The sequence below is a fragment of the Fibroporia radiculosa genome (assembly GCF_000313525.1).
Source record: "Fibroporia radiculosa TFFH 294 genomic supercontigs, scaffold342, whole genome shotgun sequence".
Lineage (NCBI taxonomy): Eukaryota > Fungi > Basidiomycota > Agaricomycetes > Polyporales > Fibroporiaceae > Fibroporia > Fibroporia radiculosa.
Genome location: NW_012133545.1, coordinates 1 through 19,624, shown reverse-complemented (window position 1 = coordinate 19,624; position 19,624 = coordinate 1). Strand labels below are relative to the sequence as shown.

General features: G+C 51.1%; 7 protein-coding genes across 7 annotated transcripts; 3 read left to right on the top strand and 4 right to left on the bottom strand.

Annotated features, from left to right (window-relative positions):
• Nucleotides 1–93: 93 nt before the first annotated feature.
• Nucleotides 94–808, top strand: FIBRA_08456 (uncharacterized protein; the record flags this gene model as incomplete). Its single annotated transcript, XM_012330105.1, has 3 exons — nt 94–259; nt 313–547; nt 625–808. 3 exons carry the CDS (start codon nt 94–96, stop codon nt 806–808), a joined length of 585 nt encoding a protein of 194 aa, XP_012185495.1.
• Nucleotides 809–1,498: 690 nt separating this feature from the next.
• Nucleotides 1,499–2,823, bottom strand: FIBRA_08455 (uncharacterized protein; the record flags this gene model as incomplete). The annotated part of the gene is made up of 4 exons (XM_012330104.1): nt 1,499–1,939; nt 1,996–2,023; nt 2,082–2,395; nt 2,455–2,823. The coding sequence occupies 4 exons, from the start codon at nt 2,821–2,823 to the stop codon at nt 1,499–1,501; spliced, it is 1,152 nt and encodes a 383-aa protein (XP_012185494.1).
• A 1,058-nt stretch (nt 2,824–3,881) lies between these two features.
• Nucleotides 3,882–4,807, bottom strand: FIBRA_08454 (uncharacterized protein; the record flags this gene model as incomplete). Its single annotated transcript, XM_012330103.1, has 3 exons — nt 3,882–4,287; nt 4,343–4,434; nt 4,493–4,807. 3 exons carry the CDS (start codon nt 4,805–4,807, stop codon nt 3,882–3,884), a joined length of 813 nt encoding a protein of 270 aa, XP_012185493.1.
• Nucleotides 4,808–5,286: 479 nt separating this feature from the next.
• Nucleotides 5,287–10,396, bottom strand: FIBRA_08453 (uncharacterized protein; the record flags this gene model as incomplete). Its single annotated transcript, XM_012330102.1, has 8 exons — nt 5,287–7,171; nt 7,225–8,188; nt 8,249–9,178; nt 9,234–9,525; nt 9,573–9,728; nt 9,776–9,909; nt 10,135–10,248; nt 10,303–10,396. 8 exons carry the CDS (start codon nt 10,394–10,396, stop codon nt 5,287–5,289), a joined length of 4,569 nt encoding a protein of 1,522 aa, XP_012185492.1.
• Nucleotides 10,397–10,572: 176 nt separating this feature from the next.
• Nucleotides 10,573–10,938, top strand: FIBRA_08452 (uncharacterized protein; the record flags this gene model as incomplete). Its single annotated transcript, XM_012330101.1, has 4 exons — nt 10,573–10,588; nt 10,648–10,744; nt 10,791–10,812; nt 10,861–10,938. 4 exons carry the CDS (start codon nt 10,573–10,575, stop codon nt 10,936–10,938), a joined length of 213 nt encoding a protein of 70 aa, XP_012185491.1.
• Nucleotides 10,939–11,715: 777 nt separating this feature from the next.
• Nucleotides 11,716–16,350, top strand: FIBRA_08451 (uncharacterized protein; the record flags this gene model as incomplete). The annotated part of the gene is made up of 11 exons (XM_012330100.1): nt 11,716–11,932; nt 11,990–13,551; nt 13,741–14,653; nt 14,712–15,031; nt 15,102–15,173; nt 15,231–15,320; nt 15,387–15,698; nt 15,759–15,905; nt 15,965–16,087; nt 16,141–16,200; nt 16,267–16,350. 11 exons carry the CDS (start codon nt 11,716–11,718, stop codon nt 16,348–16,350), a joined length of 3,900 nt encoding a protein of 1,299 aa, XP_012185490.1.
• Nucleotides 16,351–16,906: 556 nt separating this feature from the next.
• Nucleotides 16,907–19,041, bottom strand: FIBRA_08450 (uncharacterized protein; the record flags this gene model as incomplete). Its single annotated transcript, XM_012330099.1, has 11 exons — nt 16,907–17,090; nt 17,161–17,395; nt 17,448–17,622; nt 17,689–17,802; nt 17,857–17,983; nt 18,056–18,152; nt 18,210–18,296; nt 18,367–18,529; nt 18,589–18,717; nt 18,787–18,897; nt 18,952–19,041. The coding sequence occupies 11 exons, from the start codon at nt 19,039–19,041 to the stop codon at nt 16,907–16,909; spliced, it is 1,512 nt and encodes a 503-aa protein (XP_012185489.1).
• Between the last annotated feature and the right edge of the window lie 583 nt (nt 19,042–19,624).

Sequence of the window (19,624 nt, the reverse complement as noted above, 5' to 3'; positions counted from 1 at the left end):
GAATCTCGCATCTCTTCATACGACCTCATTAGTAAGTCCTTCGCAGCCTTTGTCTTGCGCGTATTGACTCTGGCTCCCGTTCAGACCCTTACAATGACCCTTTTCTACCTAGCGGCATATCCTCAATATATGGATCACCTCCGAGATGAGGTCGATAGGGTGGTTCGAGAACACGGCTGGACTAAAGCCGCACTAGACGAGATGCACAAGGTTGACAGCTTCCTCAGAGAGGTGATGAGAGCCTCGGGGATGACCACTGGTATGCATTGTATTTCCATATTCAACGACTTCATCAACTCTGATCATGAACAGGCACCATGTCCAGAAAGGCGGTAAAGGATTACACCTTCTCGGACGGCACCTTCGTTCCTGCGGGCACTTATCTCATGGCACCTACTAGTGCAATTTACACAGATGATACAGTGTATCCGAACGCAGTCGAATTCAATCCATGGCGCTTCTCCGACATGCGGAACCAGGGCGAGCACGTAAAGTTGGTGAATACCAATCTAAATTTTCTTAGCTTCGGTCACGGATATCATGCATGGTACGACTCTCACTCAATGGTATACATGATACACGTGCGCTGACGATCGAGGTCATCTCTGGATTGTTTTCATATAGCCCTGGCCGGTTCTTCGCAGTGTCCGAAATGAAGATCATACTGGCGCACATTGTGGCAACCTATGATGTGAAGATGGAGCAGGAAGGTGTTATACCCACCCCTATCATGATAGGCCACGTCTGTGTGCCGAGCAGGAAAGCTGAGATACTGGTTCGCAAGAAATTGCCATCTCAGATGGCATGACCGCCGTCTTGAAATTGACGTTTTGTATGAATGCAGTGTATACGTACGGCTTTGCTGCGACTGCAGACCTCAGGCGACAGGCCCCAGACATTCATGATATAATGATAATGTATCCTACGTAAAGTTGAAGATAAGATGAAGCGAGCAAGCGACGCTGCAAATGAAGGAAGCGACAAGCCGCCTTTCCCAGCGAGGTTAGATACGTTCGCGGACTGTAATCGGTTCTATGACCAGGGAAGCTTCATCTGGTTTGTATGGGCGGTGGCAAGGCGCAGATTCATGGCATCATGCATTGCGCAATCGATTTCCAGCGTGATGATCCGCCTTATCGGACCTAGATAGAAACTTGCGCAAGTTGCTATTCGGTTTGCCATTGGATATCTCACATTTTCATCGTCTTCAAAATTAGCAACAACGGGCATTGCTGGAGCGCTGGGTCCATTTGGTAGCAGCCGAAGATTAACTACTTCGCTTGCGGGTGTTCTTAACGGCTGTGATCGTCTAAATAAGCAAAAACGTTGTATGGACGCAAACTGAAGAACACGCCGACTTCGAGTCCACACTTAACGCGTATTGCGAATACAAGTGGTGTAATTGTAACACTTACATCAGGTGGAAACATTCACTACATTTCTCGAGAGCTGGATGCTGTTCAAATCGTACCAAAGAGACAAAAGGCGGTGGTACAGATTAAGCCAGAGGTGTATAAAATGAAGATGAAGATAGACCGGTGCTTGCAATAGAACCAAGCGCATCGATCAACGAGAATGACATCCTGTCCCTGGCCGCCAACCCCGCTCTCATCAACCAGTTAAGATACAACGTCGACAAGACGACCTGTGAGATGAGAACCCACGCGTAGCCAACACGGCGTGCAAAGAGTTCCGACCATCTGATTTGCGTTCGCTTTGCAACGCCTATGGCTACATCTTCGAAGGTGATTGCTATCGCCTGAGAGATATAAAATGGAAATGACGCTCCAAATAACGCAGGGTTCGCCATGAAGTCTCCGCCACAGTGTATAAGACCAGAGATGGCGAAGGCAACGTACAACTGGAGATACGAGGAAGCCCATGATCCAGACTGCAAGTTAAAGAGGCGGCAGGCCACTTTCCCAAGCGATCCCAAATACTAGCACGGAACAGGTCAGTGTCGTATCAGTCGGCGAGAAAACGAAACCCCCATACCCTACGCATAAATTGATGGTAGGTGCGCCTGTCATATTGACAGCCTGGTTAATACTAGACTGTTAGAAATAGAGCGCTCAGCTTACCCCCAAAATCGCCGGAGAGTGTATGCGTCAGACAGCCGACCGTAAACGTCTGGCCAATCGGACGGCGAAAACCATCCAAGGGCAACAGACCCCGCGGCGAGCAAGTAATATTGCATAGCAATTGCTCCGATTGTGCAACAACGCTGTGTGCATCCGTGAAGACTGAGCGATGCGAAGTCTGCACCCCTCTGTGGGAACGTCCGCTCGACCAACTGCATGAGATCGACGAGCAAAAACCACCGGAACGCGCTTTTCAGCCGTTCGCGCACGAAGGTCCAACGGGGTTCACTCGGCCGCGAGGGGATATTGCTAAGCTGCTCCGGGAAAATTGAGATTGAGTTCGAAGTTGTCACGTACCGTTCAACATGCATACCTGATAGTTCCATCCGACTCCGCGGGGATTATTAAAGATGCACAGTGCCCATAATGCTCGACGGTCAAATGGGAGCCGTTCTGGTGCGATGCGATCTCGTTCATGCATAAATTCCTTGATTGGATTTGTAATCCAGATCAAGTGAATGGCGGTGAAGAAATGTCCCAGCAATATGCAGCCGAGAGTATGATCTCGGAAGGAATTTCCAGTAGAGCATCGGAGAGCGTACATAAGAGAAAATCCGTATGCTGTGAACGCGCCTAATCTGAATGGCCAGCGTGGCCGAAGAACAATGAGTGCAGCGAGGAAAGCATGCTGAAGTGTGAGATAGGGGAGCATCGGGAAGGAAGGACGCGCATGGTCGCTCATGATGAATGAGACGCACTAATCCAGAGGAGATGAACACAGTCGCTGCATCCTTGCCCTCGCAATTTTATGCGAATGTATACATGCATGATGTTCATTGTTGAGGGAAGAAATGATGGTACCCACGCGATGAACGCTGCACCTGTCGAGTAGATGTTTGATTAGATTTCAAAAATCATGTCATTCTCATGACCCTTTATCTACAGCGTTGCGAGGAAGATTGAGTAGTTCTAGCACCCGAATGGTGAAATTCAAATCGTAACATGCGCAGGCCTGTCAAACGTAACATTCCTACTGCTCGAGCGGCTTTAGGTATTCGGGAGGGACGGGGATAGGACGACCGCCTTGTCCATGGAGCGTCTGGCAGAGCACGTTTGTCTTTGTTCGGCGCTGGATCAAATTGAAGGACTTCCATAGATTGTCATTGGAGGGGGTGGACTGTCATGAATCATTTATTACTTTGTTAGTGTTACAGCACGAGTCAAAGCCTGGGCCAGGCTTGATCAATTGGTCATCTGCGGGTAGTCAGAACAGGCCGAGGGAGCCATTAAGGGCAATCCCTCCTGGTCGCCTGAGTATTAAAGTGTGTTGCACACATTCCAACAACGTGCAATGTTGATTTGGCTCCTTGTACCTAAAACCACTTCGGGTATAGATAGACCGAATGCTAAAGAAGAACCCCTACATACCGGTCATATTGGAGAATGAATCGCTTTGAATCAGGTCACGGCGAAGACTCAAAATCGCTAAAAAGCATACCTAGGAGTACTAGCACAGGTGGTGTATCAATATGTAACACAATCCAATCTGTCACCGGACAGTATAAGAGCTGACATCTTTTCAAATTGGGAGATGCGAACAATATGATAGAAGGATGAAAGACACAACTACAATAGTCATGAAGCAGACCAATAGGCATCTGAAGGGGCAACCAAATATCGAGACGTGCAGTCCTTGGGTATATGAATACAACCTTGGAACTACGAACCATTATGCGACGCTGAGGAAGCTCCGCTTGAATATGTTAGTTGAGACAAGCCGGCCATCATCTCCCACTTCATTTAAGACGTTCGAGGAAAAAAACCATCCCAGAGACCGTCGTCGGGTCTCGCTGACGCCGTTCTTCCCCGAGATGACGCCGGCTTCTTCGGGCTGGTCTCGCCCATCGAGCCAGCGATGGTTCGGACTAAATGCTTGAGTGCATACACCTCGACAGGTTTGGTCTTTACGAGGGATCGACATGTTGGACACGTGTATTGCGGTCGGGGCTGCCTGGATTCGAGTTGTGTAATGTGCATTTGAATCTGCAAGCGAGTCTGTTGAGGTAGGCCTGGATTCTGGAGCGCTGTGCGATACGGCGCGAGAGCTGGTTGATTGTAGTCCGGATGGCTAGTCATATGTTGCGCGAGGGTCGTATTGAACCAATCTTGCAAGCATGTTTGGCAGAAAGAGTGTCCGCAGGGAAGACTATGACATTGAGCGAGATGAGCGCATTCTGGAGTAAAGATAGAGGAAGACTTACACATAAGGAGTCCACAATTTGAGCGTACATATTTCACAGCTGATGTGGTCCTCCAACGATGAGGGTTGTACAGCCTTCAGACGCTGTACTTCCTGGAGGCGCCCAACTTGGTGAGCGCCACAAGACAGTCTTCCAGTCACTGGGGCTCACCTTCTTGGCTTCATTCAGTTGCTTTTGCAGCGACTTGATTGTGCTAGTCGATGTCTCATGCTTTATTGAGGAGACGCTATCATCGGAAGATATTTCGACAATCTCCACGGATGAGGGAATAGACGTGCGTTGTTTCCGTTTTTCAGCCTTCCGTGATTTGGTTTTGGGGTGTCTTTTTGTCCCTGTGGAAGCCTCGTCGTCGGAAGATATCACGATGAGGTCAGGGTCAGGGTCAGGGGGGCTGCTGGGTGTGGTGGCTTTGAAGTGAGATTGATGTGCTTGACGCGAAGACTGGCGCGAACGAGTTGCGGGCATGTTGAGGTGGTCGTGGAAGTGTTGAAAAGGGCGCGAGAGAGGGAAGAGCAGAGGTAATAAAGATATGAAAGATGACAGTGACAAGGAAAACTTGAACTCACCACCCAAAGCCACCGCCGGACCCACCCCGGCCGCCCTGACTTAGCGCCGACGGCATACCTACACTAATTCTCACGTGTCCCGCCCGAAAGGCGCGACTGTGCAGATCCGCAAGGACACAGTATATGACCAGGATACAACAACCAGGATACAGCAAACCTGATATCACTAACTTATCTCCCTCGAGCCTCAGTCGCTGCTAGTTTGATAGCCGCACAAAGCAAATCTTCGAATATCAAAGCAGAAAGACAGCATGATTAAACCAAATTGTAGTATATCGTATAGCAGCAGCAATCTCCGGAATGGACAATGCACGTCGCTCGCTGCCAAATGGCAAGCTGTTTCGTTCCATCTCATCAAATAATCCGGTATCGATTGTTTCACCCCGTGTAGAGAGACAACATACCAAGTGATTTCTTCTTCACGCCTGCACCCGCCCGTCGCTCGCGCGGAATGTGCGACTTCGCATCCGAATCCGACCCCGACCCCGACCCCGACTCCTCCGACTCGTCATCATCATCGTCGTCCTCGATCTCATCGTGTCGGTGTATCACTTTTGTCTCAGTCTTCTGACTTGCAGCGGGTGTCTGGGTAAGTTCCTGGCGTGGCGTGAAGAGTTGCTGGCTCGCGATATCCGATAGGCGGGGGAAGGGCGCAGAGTTCATCATCCAGCCCTTGGTACGGGGTCGGGCGGCTGCTTTCGGCGCGGCAATATCCTCTTCCTCTGAGTCATTCTTACTAGAAGAGGACCGCGCGGGAGACACATCTCGTATGGCAGCTGGCGAGCGTGAGTCAACGAGTTGGATCTGAGTGCCAGGTAAGAATAAAGGCTCGGATTCTGCTCGCGATTCCGCTTCCAGCACCAGATCTGCGTCTTGTTCTTGATTACCATTTGAGGGGACCTTTCGCTCAGGACTTGGCTTCTCCGCGGAGGGGGTGACGACTTTCAATGGTGCTTGTGCCGGAGAGAAAGCCCCATGCTCAGGACTGCTGGAACGCAGCTCGTCAACCATGGACAATTCGGGCTCCACCATGGACGACTCTTGCGCTAAAACCGTCCACGCTGTCGGCCGCAGGGGGGTCTCCGATGTCTGCATTGTTTTAGGTGTGTCCACGATAGTCAAGTCCACCCCAGCGTCCACACCAGCATCGATATTCTTACTAGCGCCAGATGAAGGCGTTGACTTGGGCGCCACTGGTCCTTTTTTCTTGGCTGAGCCCTTCTCCGCTTGGACGCGCGCTTTCTCCGCTTTCTCCGCTTTCTCCGCCTCCCGTTTCATCTTCTTCTCTGCGGCTACCCGGTCTCTTTCCGCTTTCTTCTCCGCTGCTCTCCTCTCCTTCTCTTCCGCGGGAAGAGGTGGGCGGCCTCGACGTTTTGGTTCAGCGGCCGCCTTAGCGTCCGTAGCAGCCGGAGGAGGCAGAGGGGGCGTCAACGCAGATAGTGGTTTCTCAGTCCCGGAAGGACGTCCCCTACGCTTAGTCTCCGGGAGCGGTGGCGGTATCATCGACGTGATTGATTGGGTCTTGCGCGCCGACCGTCGGGTCTGCTTCACTTGATCGCTGCCCGCAGGCTGAGAGCTCGTCTTGCCGGCTGGCATAGGGGTGGACTGTGCTCGTGCGTCAAAAAGCATAGATGCGAGTACTGGGAGATCGCTCTCCCCCCCCGGAACTTTACCGTTTCGATCTTTCATGCGCTTCGCAGTTCCTGGCTTTGGCATACTGAGCGGCGGAGGCGTACTCTGTGCTGTGGGCGAGGGAGTTGTGTCTGTCTCTACGGGGTCGTCTTCGTCTATAGGGCTGTCTCGAGAGCGGGAATCATCTGCAAGCTCGATAGGCTCGTCATCCTCATGCATCTCCAGCTCATCCCCGATCATAGGGTTGCTGTCGAACGACGCATTGAGGTCGGCTTCTGGGACAACGGTCGAATCGGTCTGTTCTTCTATCAGGTCACTTGTCTCCAAAGACGACGGGACAGCGGCTAAGGATGTCTGAGGCTCGACTGCCGCATCCAGGTTCTCGGTACCTTCACGAGCAGTACTGCGCTCTGCACTGATTTCCAACTCTGCAGTAGGTTGTCGCTGTCTTTCGGCCTCATCCACATCTGCAAGCGGTTGTGAGGATGATGAGGGATTGGGCTCAGGTTGGGGAACCGAGGCAGGCGTCTCCGTTTCATTCTCCACTGGCGTATATGGAGTTTGCTCTTCAACCTCGGGAGTTACCTTCGGTGAAGTCCCCTCGCTGACCTCCTCACCTGTAGACTGAACGCTGGTAGGTTCCTCAGCAACCTTTATACAACAGGTGAACTCCGTCAGCCATACTCTCTCGCACCAACATTGAAACTTGCCTGTTCAACGGCCGGCTCTTGAGGGTCAATATCCATGCCTGTTGACAGCACTATTTCGACACCATTTTGCTCCGCTTCATCGGAGGATGATCCAGCCCGTCCAAACTTCTGCGATAAGCGGCGATAGTCCTTGTCCAATCTCTCCTCCTCGCCCTCCAAGTCCTCAGCGTCAACATCGTCCTTGTCATCTTCATCGTCACTACTACTCTCCGAGGGCAAGTTCGCCAGAACACTCAGTTTGGGAACGGGTCCGCGCAGCAAAGCATCCACATCGATACCGTTGATGCTGGTCGACGAAAAGCTAGCGGTTCCGATCGGCGTCGCTCTCTCGTCTTCCGAATCGCTAGTCGAGCCGTCACTGCTGCTCCCTTCATCCCGGCTCTCAACTAGGACTTCCGAGATCTCTGACCCTGCGGGAAGTCGTGGGGTTGACGGGATCTTCGGGAGGATGGTCTCTGGACGAGACGAAAGCGCTTGAGACACAGTAGTAAGTGCCGCGCTGGCCACCATATTTGTGACGGATGGCTGAGGTGATGATGGAGTAGAAAGAGGACCGGCCTGGCCAACCGGGTGGCTTGGAACGACTTTGCTATTCACACTCAACCTGCTCGCCTTCTGTTTCTTGCCTTTGCTCTTTGCTATTTCAGCTACCACAGCCGAGGTCGACAACGGTGCCGCCGCCTCCACTACAGGAGACGCGCTACCCCGTGGTTCGTCGCCACCCACAGAATTCTCCGGAACCCATGAGGAACTGAGCTTCGACTTCCCGGGCTTCTCACGTAGCCGGCGTGCTTTTTTCTCTGGACTCTTTTCAGACAATGCTTTACGTGCCGCTTCTGACTGGACAGAAGGGTCAACTGGGATCAAGTTCGCCAACACGGTATCAGCAGCGGCCTTGATGTATGCGAACCTCTCTTCTCGTGTCATCTCCGATGCATCTGAACATAAAAAATAAGCTTAACGTGATTCTAGATTATACCAAGTAGCCAGAGAACTACCTTGCCCCTGTTCCTCAGCCGGTTTCGCAACCAAAGCTATGCTCGATTTTTTCCTTCTCACTTTGACAGGCTCAGCAGCTACTTCCGTTGATGGGTTCGACGATGAGGTGCTGGCGGACGTCTCTGCAGTCTGGCGACCTTCAACGCTCTCATTCTGTAGCTTGTGCTCTTTCTTCTCTCTCGCTTTCTTCGGCGTTTTCGAAACGGACGGCTTTACTGGAGACAGGCTAGCAGAGTCCCCATTAGGTTGAGGAGAATCATATTCGGGCAGCTTGCTAAGAACTTTACTTGGCCGTCCACCCATCTTTGCAGTCTCAGCTCCACCTTTGCCGTCGTTGTCTTGTGTTTGAGTTCCGCTCGGACCAGCAGACTCCTCAGGCTCTGGAGCCTTTTTCTTCGTCTTTTTCTTCTTCTGTCTGGCCCGGTCCGGATCTGAAATGAGGGATAGGGTCTGGTCTTTCACGTAAGAAGCATTCGACGTGTCAGACGCGCGGCGAACCTCATGTTTGGCCTTTTTCCGCTTCGGTTTCTCTGGTGTATCACTGAGAGTAGATTGCGCAGACGCATCTTTCCCGGTCGGCGTCGACGACAATCCAGAGGGACCTATAGCAAGATTGTTTCGACTCTGCCGTTCAGAATCCGATCTGCCTTTCTTCTCATTAGGTATGGAGGGAATGACGGGCGCTGGCGCGGAAAACCGAGAAGTGGAAGCCTTCTGGACGCGCGACTGGTCAGCAGCGGGTGTAGGTGTCTCAAGAGGGAGCTCCGACTCAGACCTGGGAGTACTAGGTTCGTGAGTATCAGTGCTTTGCTGTCGTTTTCGCTTTTTAGCCTTCTTCGAAGTCAAGACAGTATCTTTGGCCTTCTCAGGACCTGGCGCCATCAACAATTGCTCAGCCCCCTTAGATTTAACGATCGCGGTCCGCCCACCTGTAGAGCAAGCTACTAAGTCAGGTCACGGCTGCGTTGGGCACGTTCAACGCACGAGATAGAGACTCTTCCGAAACGTCATTATCAGTCCGGATACTCGATGGGGTAGAAGCGAAAGTCTTCGAAATACCCTTGTCTTTCTTGTGCTTCTTGATGGGAGGCTCACTAGTGTTGCTAGACGCGAGAGTAGTCTGCTGGGTATCGGCAAAGGCAGTAGATGGCATGGGAATGATTGTTGCAGCCTCGGATGTTATCGCTTCGGACGTCTCTGAATTTTCTTGCCGTAAATTGCCTCTAACGGATGGGAAAATAGAAGATCGCTTCCGTTTTCTTGCGGGTGTCACGACCTGGTGAATGTTAGAATATAAGTGGTACAATTTCAAGGCAATCTTACAGGGATATCAGAGACATTAGCCTGCCTCACTACAGATTGCGTAGTTATTTCAGCTTCGGACGTGGTCTCCCTTTGCATCTCAGCATTCGGTACAGGATCTTGGCCTGCAGAAGACGGAAAAACAGATGTTCGTTTCTTCCTTGCAGGAGATTCTTGCTGCTCGAAAATTAGCGTGCAGAAGAAGGTATGCATGCAATACTTACAGAAACGGTGTTTGATTCCCGTGTTGCATGAGCTGTGAGGTCTGCAAGAATTTCGTTCGGCAATTCTAGCGTCACACGAATGTTGACTGGATTGTTAGGCCGTGCGATTGCACGCAGTGCCTCGAAGTCCTCATCTACAGGGTGATCAGCAAGAGACTAGCGCGGATATGGGGAAGGCGAATGTCGATATTATCAGAGGTGCGCCGTGCGGCAGAACTCATATATCACCGTCTTTATTTTCAGTCCTCCCCTGCCTGATGGCCTCAGATGCCAATGATCCATATCGATAGTATTGAAGCAACGGCGCACCCCTGATCATCGAATATCATGTGTTCCTTCCATGCAAGTCGCGTCCTCACCATCTTCTAGGTCGATTACACTTTCATCCTGAACGCGTACCAGGTTGACTACCGCGGTGTTCGACAGACCGAGTTTCTGCCTCACAGAGTCCTTGAGTTCATCGAGAGATTGATCTTCACGCGTAGTGAATTTAACACTCGGTTACGAAATAACACATCCGTGCGCACCTCTGAATACCCTTTGAAACGTCCGGTTCTCGGGCGCGTGAAAAGTTACGACGGGTGCAGGGGTGTGTTCAGTCACTGTCTTGTCTTTTGGCATCGCTGCCACGGATGAAGAGCGCGTTATGTGAACTCGCGGGCACAAGCAGAGCTCGCACAAGTTGCGGAAATTGAAGGATATAAGCGCTTGACGGGCAATTGCTTTCCTTTTTGGGACGAAAGCACGGTACCATAAGCCAAAATAAAGCCAAACATATACCTCCGTCTCCTTCCACCATGGCTGGACCTTACGGTGAGTTCACTTCTTCTGACAGCACGGGATGTTCTCAGCTAATTTATTTTGTACAACAGCTCCAGGTTTCCACCCGCACCTTCCTGGTTATAAGCATAAATTCTTGGCCACCGCGTTAGGTGCCACTATGTGGTTTTGGATCTTTTACCGCGCCCGGTACGTTTGATTTCGGGTTGTTTCAATGTGGCTAACTCCGTTGCAGCAAAGATGGTGCTAAGTTGCTGGTCAGTTACTATTCAATTTATATGCCTCGATTTACTTATTTCCCACAGGGATTGAGACATCCTTGGGAAGGCCACGGCCACGGCCATGACGCGCACGACGCGCACGGACACCAGGAACATCATTGACTTGTGACGTAGATATCAAGTTTGTAATCCTGCCGCTCGCTCATCATTAGCGCAACTGCAACTGCCACACGCATGTCAATGAGCTTCTGAGATTGGTGGAAGTCAGAGTGTTCGGTTTTTATACGTCAATTTTGATCGCATATACAGCGTGCACGGTCCTGCGATGGTAATAGTGCGCGGGCTCGACATATGAATTCATTCCACTCCTCCCCATTTCACCCCGACCCGACTTTGGCCACTCCAACTCTGTGTGAGTCTTTAGCTGTATTCGAATTCGTGCTGCATCTCCTTGTATCGGTATACACCACGGTTAGACGTGGGCACTACAAGAGTGTCTTTCACGAACGAATATGAGGCGTTGGAGGCGGCAAGCGATTTTTCAGGCTGCGGGCTTGCTTCAACCTGAGACGTTACCACTATTTATCGCAGTTGTATTAGCGTATTGCTGAGTTCTAAAATGGATAAGAAATTCGTGTAAGCACGCGGATGGCTTGTGCCGAATTCTACGTCCATTGATTTAGCCCACCGACAGCCGTTTCTCAAGGGCGTATTCGGTGCTTACTTACCCCTACAAAGCTTGCCTCTGTACTCCAAACAACGGCTCTTGTCTTTTGGTCTCCCGTTTCACGCCTAGGCTACGTTGATCACGCTAACGACCCTGCTGCGGCACGCACCAAATCAGCTCGACTTTCGGCGTTTCGATAATACAGCCTACAGCTCCACTGTGTGCTCCTCCAGGTGCAGCGGCCTTTATGCATTGACCAAATGTCTTCCAATATGGATCGCCCACCAAGTGCAGCTCGCAGACGTACTCTAGACTTCCCCTCCAGACCGGAGGCAGGGTTGGCTGAGTGGACACATAAGATCAAAGCGTTGCAAAGACAGGTGGATGAAGATGAGGAGGAAGAGCATAAGCGGCTAGAACAGGAGATCCAAGCGTCCAGGCTTGCTCGCCTCCGGAGGAGCGCAGGACAAAGCACGGCTGTCGATCTTGGTATGTGTGACTTATTCTTGACACCTATCGCATCTGACATTATGCTGGTTCTTCCAGCCAATACTGAGTACGGTCAAGCATTGAAGTCCGACGAAGTAAATGAGTCAAACAGAATGGGCTTGGACAGGCAACAGAATCAGGTCGACGCTTTGCGGAAGCTTACTGGCGAGATACGATCGACGACAACAGCGACGCCCCCTCGTGCAGGTGCCCCCGCAACACCAGTGTCCTTGGCAGCCTTTATTGGTGGACGCGCGACTGGCCCTCGACTAACCAAACATGCGCCTCAGCAAGATGCGCACGACCCTACTCAGTTTGAGCAGCGTACTCATGTAACTGCGCCTCATCCTATATTTGGCCGTGGAGGAGTTGCAATGCCTGGTCTAGCAGGCAGAGGAGTCTCTTCTGCATCGTCGACGCCACTTCCACAGGAAAAGAACAAACCGACTTCTGTTTCGACTCACACTATTGGACGAGACCGCACACTGAGCACGCCGCATTATGACGCAAACAGAGGACCAATTTCGACCTCTTCGACACCTGTCCAAGATGACCGAGAGAAACTGGTTTCTGTTGCGAACCATGTCACAGGGCGAGATCGCAGGCAGAGCACACCGTCGGTTGCCAAAGCTTATTTGCAGAAGGTTGAACGGGAAACCATCGTTACCCAACAGACGGGTATCTCGGAGACGGCACGAAAGCGCACTATAAGCACGCCTACCGGCGTTGTACCCACGAAGAGCACTACATTCACTACACCAAAGGCGTCCATTGATGATTATTCAAAGGCTCCCTCTCTATCGTCGAACCTTCGGCCTACTACCCCCGGTTTGGATCGCCAGGCTTCGATGAATCTACGTATGCCGCCACCTGTTTCGGTCTCACCAAGCCCTCTCATACAATCCTCTCTGTCAAGTCCTCCTCCCCCTTCTCCGACACCTTCATCATCGTCCAAGACATCGGTCACTATGTCGTCCCTTTCACGCCCCGTTCAGCCCTCACCGCGACACTCTCTTGGCCCGCAACTCGCAACTTCTCCGAATCCATCGTTCGCATTTTTGCGTCCGCCTCCGGCAAAGGATCCAACGCCCAGTATCAGTCGCTTACAGGGACGTGGCTTTGTGAAGAGTATGGTTCAAGCTAGTGGCCAGTTTTCCGCCGAATCACCCAGCACGCCTCCCTTGCCCGACAAGAGGGATTCTGGAAGCAAGAAGCAACCATCTGTCTTGGACCGATGGCAGAATAGCTCGCCGGGAAGCCCGAGTCCATCCCCACCCATTATCTCACCGAAGCCCGTTGCCATGCGTAAGTCGCGCACAGTCGACCCAACTGTCTCAACGCCCGAATTTACGCCACCGAGATTGGTAAAGCCGGATTATACTGGCCGGTCACTCAAGTCTGTCGCATCGTTGCCCTCCATGCAACAAGCAGACGCACGATCATCGGCGGGCAGTGATGTCGGCAAGGATGGTCGCCGCACACCCGGCCTTGGCTCGTCGAAGACAATGATCTCATATATTAAGCCGATCAAGACAGGCGATCGGCCTCCAACAGCGTCGCCACCTCCGCGCAGTCGCGCCACGTCGCCGTCGGGAGATGTTGATGAGCTTGGGATGCGGGTACGCGCCAGGAGTAGGAGTAGAAGCAGGAGTTCTTCAGTTGCGACGACCGCGGCAGCAGGCAGGCCGCTCAGTCATGTAGGTCCACTTTGGTGACAGTGCTGTTATATATTCTTGTGAGATGGTGTATTGCCGCCTCTTGCAAATTCACTCTGAATTCGCGCTGATTCGTGTCTTGTGTCTTGTCAGCTCACCAAGGACAGAGCGAAGAAACCACGGAAGCAAAAGACTGCACCGGACTCGGTCAAGAGGTCTCAGACTAACACGAGTTCCTCTGCGAATGGAGACAGAGTGCACGTTCCGCACATGGAGATTGTGTCGCTATCGGAACTCATTACGACTGCTGAAGTCCCAGAGACCCTCGTCCGTTTTCCTACTTCGTCAGTACCTTGTTCTGGTGACAAGCCTGCATTGAGCGCGAAACCGGCGTCCCCGTTGAAACATGGCTTCGACGACGATTTCACACCACTTGTTCTGGAGAAATCATCGTGGCTCCCCAATGTGCTTATACCACCTGCTGCCTCTGCTGACGACTCTGGTGCAGAAGGAAGAAGCGCAAATCGCGGCCTGACGCCGTCCCCCACATCTCCTGCTCTCGCGAGGGACAAGGCCTCCGCATCACCTGTTCGCCATGTCCGCATCCCGAGCACCGGAAATAGGGCAACTGTTATGGACGTGGCTCAGGCGTTCCAAGAGCAGAGCGGGCGCGAGCCTTCTCCGATAGATGCATCACCCGTGCGGACTAGCCTTCCCAAGCCTACAGATGAACGGGACAAAGCGACGGATGAGGATTACCCCAGACCGGACGTGAAGACTTTGTTGGCAAATTGGGAACCGAAGAATGACCCTGTGCGACCGGATAGTTCACCGGTGGACAAGCGAAAGTCTAGCTATGATAAATATTCTGCTTTTGTGATGCCTCCCCTTGAAGAGGAGAGAACGCCCCCGTCGTCCCCTTCGGGGACATTAGCGCGGAGTGCCATCCCGGTCGCGGTATCTGATAATGTAAAGCCTACTTTTGTTTCGCCTATCACCTCATCCCAGGATATCGGCGGCGGACAACCGACTGCTGCAGTTGCTAAGGCGGAATTTATATATATTGGTTGGTGGTTCCCATTGACGCAAGGAATCTATCCCTGACTCTGATCGTTGCTATTTAGATCATTCTAACGACTCCCCTCCCCCAGTCGATATCTCTGAGCTTCTGACTTCCTCGCACGAGTCCGTTATCTCCAGCGCCGACGTACAGACGATATCTGTGGATGTCATGTGCATTACTGGCAGCACCGCGAGTTCGGTTTCTCAATACTTGCATGTCTTCTACGACACTGAGGTTCTTGCTATTGTCTACCGGGCGAAGTCGCGTACAACAGGGCTTGTGGACACAACGGTGTGGGGTTGGCGCGGGAGGCGGAGTAATATGGGCGAGAGGGAGGAGAGGAAGCTTGGCGAATTGGCAAGGCGTTATGGCACCGCTCTGGTATGTCTAATCCTAATAGTTTATTGTTCAAATATTGCGTTTGGCTGATTGCGATTTTTGTGACGTGTAGATCACGGTGCATCAGTACTGCGAACCTGAGAACTTGGCCGCTGTGCTCGGCGGCCGCATTATCACGCGCCAGGTGAGAAGTTGCATGTCGTGTTTTATTTCCTGAACACGAGATGCTCACACGAAGCAGGGCTCACGTGCGCATTGGTCGGCCGAGAACACTGCCATGCACATCGTACGCTCAATTGGCCGAACGGTCTTCGTCGACGAGCTAGATTTGGTAAGTCATCTTGTCCCCAACCCGACCCAAAAAGATCTGATCGGCTGACGCCGTCGATCGACATAGAGCATCAAGAATCTCTGTTCCGCTTTTAGCTACTGCCTCTCCCTTCTTGACACCTTGTACATTTGGCATGGGGTTGGCTCTTCAGAATCCGAACGTGCCGTTGCACGCGAGTATGTCGCGACCATCACCGTCCCATCGTCTACTGTCATAGAGCTGAAGGAGGGAGAGAACGACGGAGACGAGATGTTCTGGATGATACTCGGTGATGGGGATTATGCCAGGGCAGATTATTGGAAGTGGAGACCCAGTCTGTCCCCTGAAAGCATGATCACAAGAATTTGGTGTGTGACTACACAGAAGACGGAAGATACGGTATGTGTTTGTTATTGTGGCTATATAATCACGCTGACTAGCATGTGATCTGCTGGGTAGATAATTTCTGTCCCGTCGTTCATAACTCACAGTGCAATACACGCCATGGTTCACATCATCGACTGCGTCTGGGAGTTCTTCGTTCTTGTTGGGAGCGACGCACGGGGAAAGAGACGAGATATTCGACTGGCCCTTGACGCAGCTGTTGTATGTCAATCTATCAAACTGTCGTTGTTGGTATTACCTCTGAGCAATTCTAATCATAGAAAATGTCGGAGATGGTCGCGCCACTAAGACCTTTTGCTCCTCCCGTACACATTCTAATCTTGCCGTCGCAAGTCCCGGCTGATTTGCGATTGACCTGCCGGGGTTTGGACGAAGTTTCTCTGGTAATAGTCACCTTGATCCGTTCACCGCCCTTCTGTTCACATTTCCCCCATAGAATCATGGAATTGTCCCTGACCATATGAATCTGATTCCGGTAGGAGAGGCGTATGAACACGTCAGTCCTACTGTATTGTTCCTTTCTAGTTGATACTTACTGCTCTCTTGATTTTGACTTTATTAGATGGGAACAACCGCGTGGGAGAAGGCTGCCGTCAGGGACCCAACCATGCTTCCTCTTGGCGTTCACGCATCGGATCTGAAGTGAAGATGATTTATATCTTAGTGTATGTATTGTGCGATGTTTGCTTTCCCATACAAGTTACTGTATATATATACCCACTCTCTCCTTGGGCATGGAACATTACATGATTGCATAACCATGAACAGTTCTACCGAGCGTCCAAGCTCGATGTTTTCCAGAGCTGAGTGTAAGATCTTAATCGCTTTATGCGAAGTGTGAGTATAGTTGATTGATGTCATTGCGTTTGTTAACCAACTTGAACCATGATGTTGACTATTTTCATATGTTTACTTCTGTAGAACAAGGTTTGTATCGAACATGTCGAAGGTGAGTAATGAATACTTGCTCATACAGCCGTAGCCACCATATGCAGCAAACCGACACTCGCTACAAGTTCAACTAAGATGCATTCATGTATGTGGTTAATGAACCCCAGCTGATGAAGTACTTGGACCGTGATGGACCGTACTGTACGTAAGATAACTTCCGAAATAATTTCTACCGCGACATCTAAGGTAACACCGAGCTTCTAAAGAGTGTAACATCCAGCTAGGTGGATATCATACGTACAATCACCGCATCATGCCCTAGAATGCGGTGATCTCTGCTGAAACAACATTTCCGCCCTTGTGCTCGGCACGCATATATGGCCTATTCTGGTCGAACGGGGGATGACGCCTTCCCGCTCCATTTTCACATCGTAATTCATCACAATGTGCGCAAGTACCATCTTCATTTTGATCGATGCGAAGAAGCGTCCCGGGCTAAATGCAGCACACCAACACAAAAGATTCATAATCAGCGGATACATTGTTGTAAAATGCGATGTCGCACCATGCATGACCCCCGTGGCCAAAGGACAGGAAATTCACGTTGGTGTTCACCAATTTGACATGATCGCCTTGGTCGCCCATCTCCGAGAAGCGCCATGGATTGAATTCCGATGCACCCGGATAGACTGTGTCGTCGGCAAAGATTGGTCCGCTAGGTGTCATGAGATGCGTGCCTGCAGGAATGAAGGTACCGTCCGAGAACGTGTAGTCCTTTAAAGCTATTCTCGACATGGTCCCTGTGTGTATACTGGTCAAAACGCTATCCGAGCAGTATGCCGTCCAAATTACCGGTGCTCATTCCCGAAGCTCTCATCACTTCCCTGAGGAAACTATCAACCATGTTCATTTGATCCAATCCAGCTTTGGTCCATCCATGCTCTCGGACGACGTTCTCGACTTCATCCCGCAGAGGTCCAATGTACTGAGGAAACGCTGCCAAGTAGAACAGAGCCATAGTGAGGCTCTAAAGACATTCATGGTGGCAGTCAATTAGCTCCAGTGCGCTCAAGGGAGCAATATGGTGACATACCACCGCCGTCGTATGAAGGGCCGCAAGATTGACTGCAAGGACACGAATGACTAGTGCACGGACAGTGCGTTCCTCTCCCCGTGCCGCTTCGATCAGCCACTGGAGCATGTCGTTCTGTGGTGGATAATCATGAGTAATTTGTCGATGAGTTCACTTCGGTTCACATACCGGCCGATCCGTCCATTCATCCCCCAGATCCTCCAGCATTCGAAGTCGTTTTGAGATTATAGGCTCAAGGTGTCTAACTCCACGATCGATACCTTTCGATACATCCGGCAATAAACGTGCGACAACACTGTATCACGAGTACGTGCAATTGAATGAAAGTCAGCGCTCAGCATATGCAATAATACGACACGATACACACGGTTTGAGAAATTTGGGGGTAATTCTGAACACTTTCGCACATGCGGTTATGTCGCGTGCGAATGACTTGTTAAGGGCACAGTAGTCAGGATCCCTGCCTATCAGTGGGTGGACGTCAATTTTATCCAACAGGCGGTCAAGGTGATAAGGCGTACATATCGGTAAACCGATAAACAGTCGGTTGCTTGCCCTGCACACTACCTCGTAGGCCATCTTCATCACAGGAACACGAGACCAGTTTCCTGAAAGCGCACAAGTAAATCAAAGCAATCTGAGATGATAGCATCCTGTGAAGCAAAACTAGATTCATACCGTCGCTGCCAGAACGAAGCTCGTCATTCAATGATGCAACAATTTCATCCCGAACTTCGTGGAAGCTGGAACCGAGATCGCCTTTGAGCCGAGAACGAATCACCTGCACATGGTAGGGATCGTGGATCATGCCTAATCCAAGTGTATAGTCCAATCCGATCATCTGCATTCGCGCACGTAATTAGACCCTTACGAAAAGACACGAGACGTCAGCATATTAACCTCTCTTAGGGCTTCTGAGCTGGACAGAACGCTTTCTGGAGCCCTGCGAAACTCGTCGACAAGCTTAGGTCCAGTCACAATCACACGCCAGTGCCCCAGCTCAGAAAATTTGAATATGCCGCCTTTGTACTGCCATAGAAAGTGTCAGCAAACATTCTTGTGTGTCGGATGATAGGGATGATAAAATACGCCACGCACTTTTGCATATCCCTCCTGCATGATTTCTCGCGCATGAAAAAGGAACCTGAAAGCACCATAGTATGAGATAATAGGCAGAGACGGCCCGCCCACAGTCGGTATATGGCGCAGCTATCGAAAGAGTCTAACTCAGCACGTCCTTGCAGCTATACCGAAAATACGCACTTTTTGTCTGTATAGCCCACTCGGCAAGGAGATAATGAAATATAAAAGAGTGACTGATAACAGTGCATACAACAATGGACCAAACTCCATGACGGGGACACAAATGACGGTGATGAGGAAGGCCTTGGCTCAGCTCCACAATTTTCGCTCATAATTTATATAATCCACGACCAATGACGGCTCCGAGTACGTTCACAATACATGGAAGTACAGGAGGCAACCCTGAGTGTTCAATGCATGCCTTCATGATAAGAGTTGCTTCGCTGTCACTGCCGTACATGGAAGGAATGTTTCAGGGTAGGTCGCCATGGATTCACGAGCACGCCGGCTTCGAGTCAGCGATTGGTAAGATGACTTAGGGAAAGACAGACGTACACACTGGAGCACATCATGGTGAGCACACGCTCTGTGCCGTGCATGCGAGATCAGTTCGACAGTATTATGAAATTTGAGCTCCATGGCCACTATCGACCATGTCCATGAAAAAGGCGCGCCAGTGTTGACAGTGACGACACTAGCACGATGAGGGTTTGGAAAAGACATCTCCAGCGGTCATTGATGCCGATCGCGGGCTCCTCGCCTGCGAATGTTGGGAGAAGCGACTAAGGAGAGTTACGGCACAATCAGCTGATTCCAAGTTGTCAGAAACTGGCAGCTAGAACGGATGGACAGA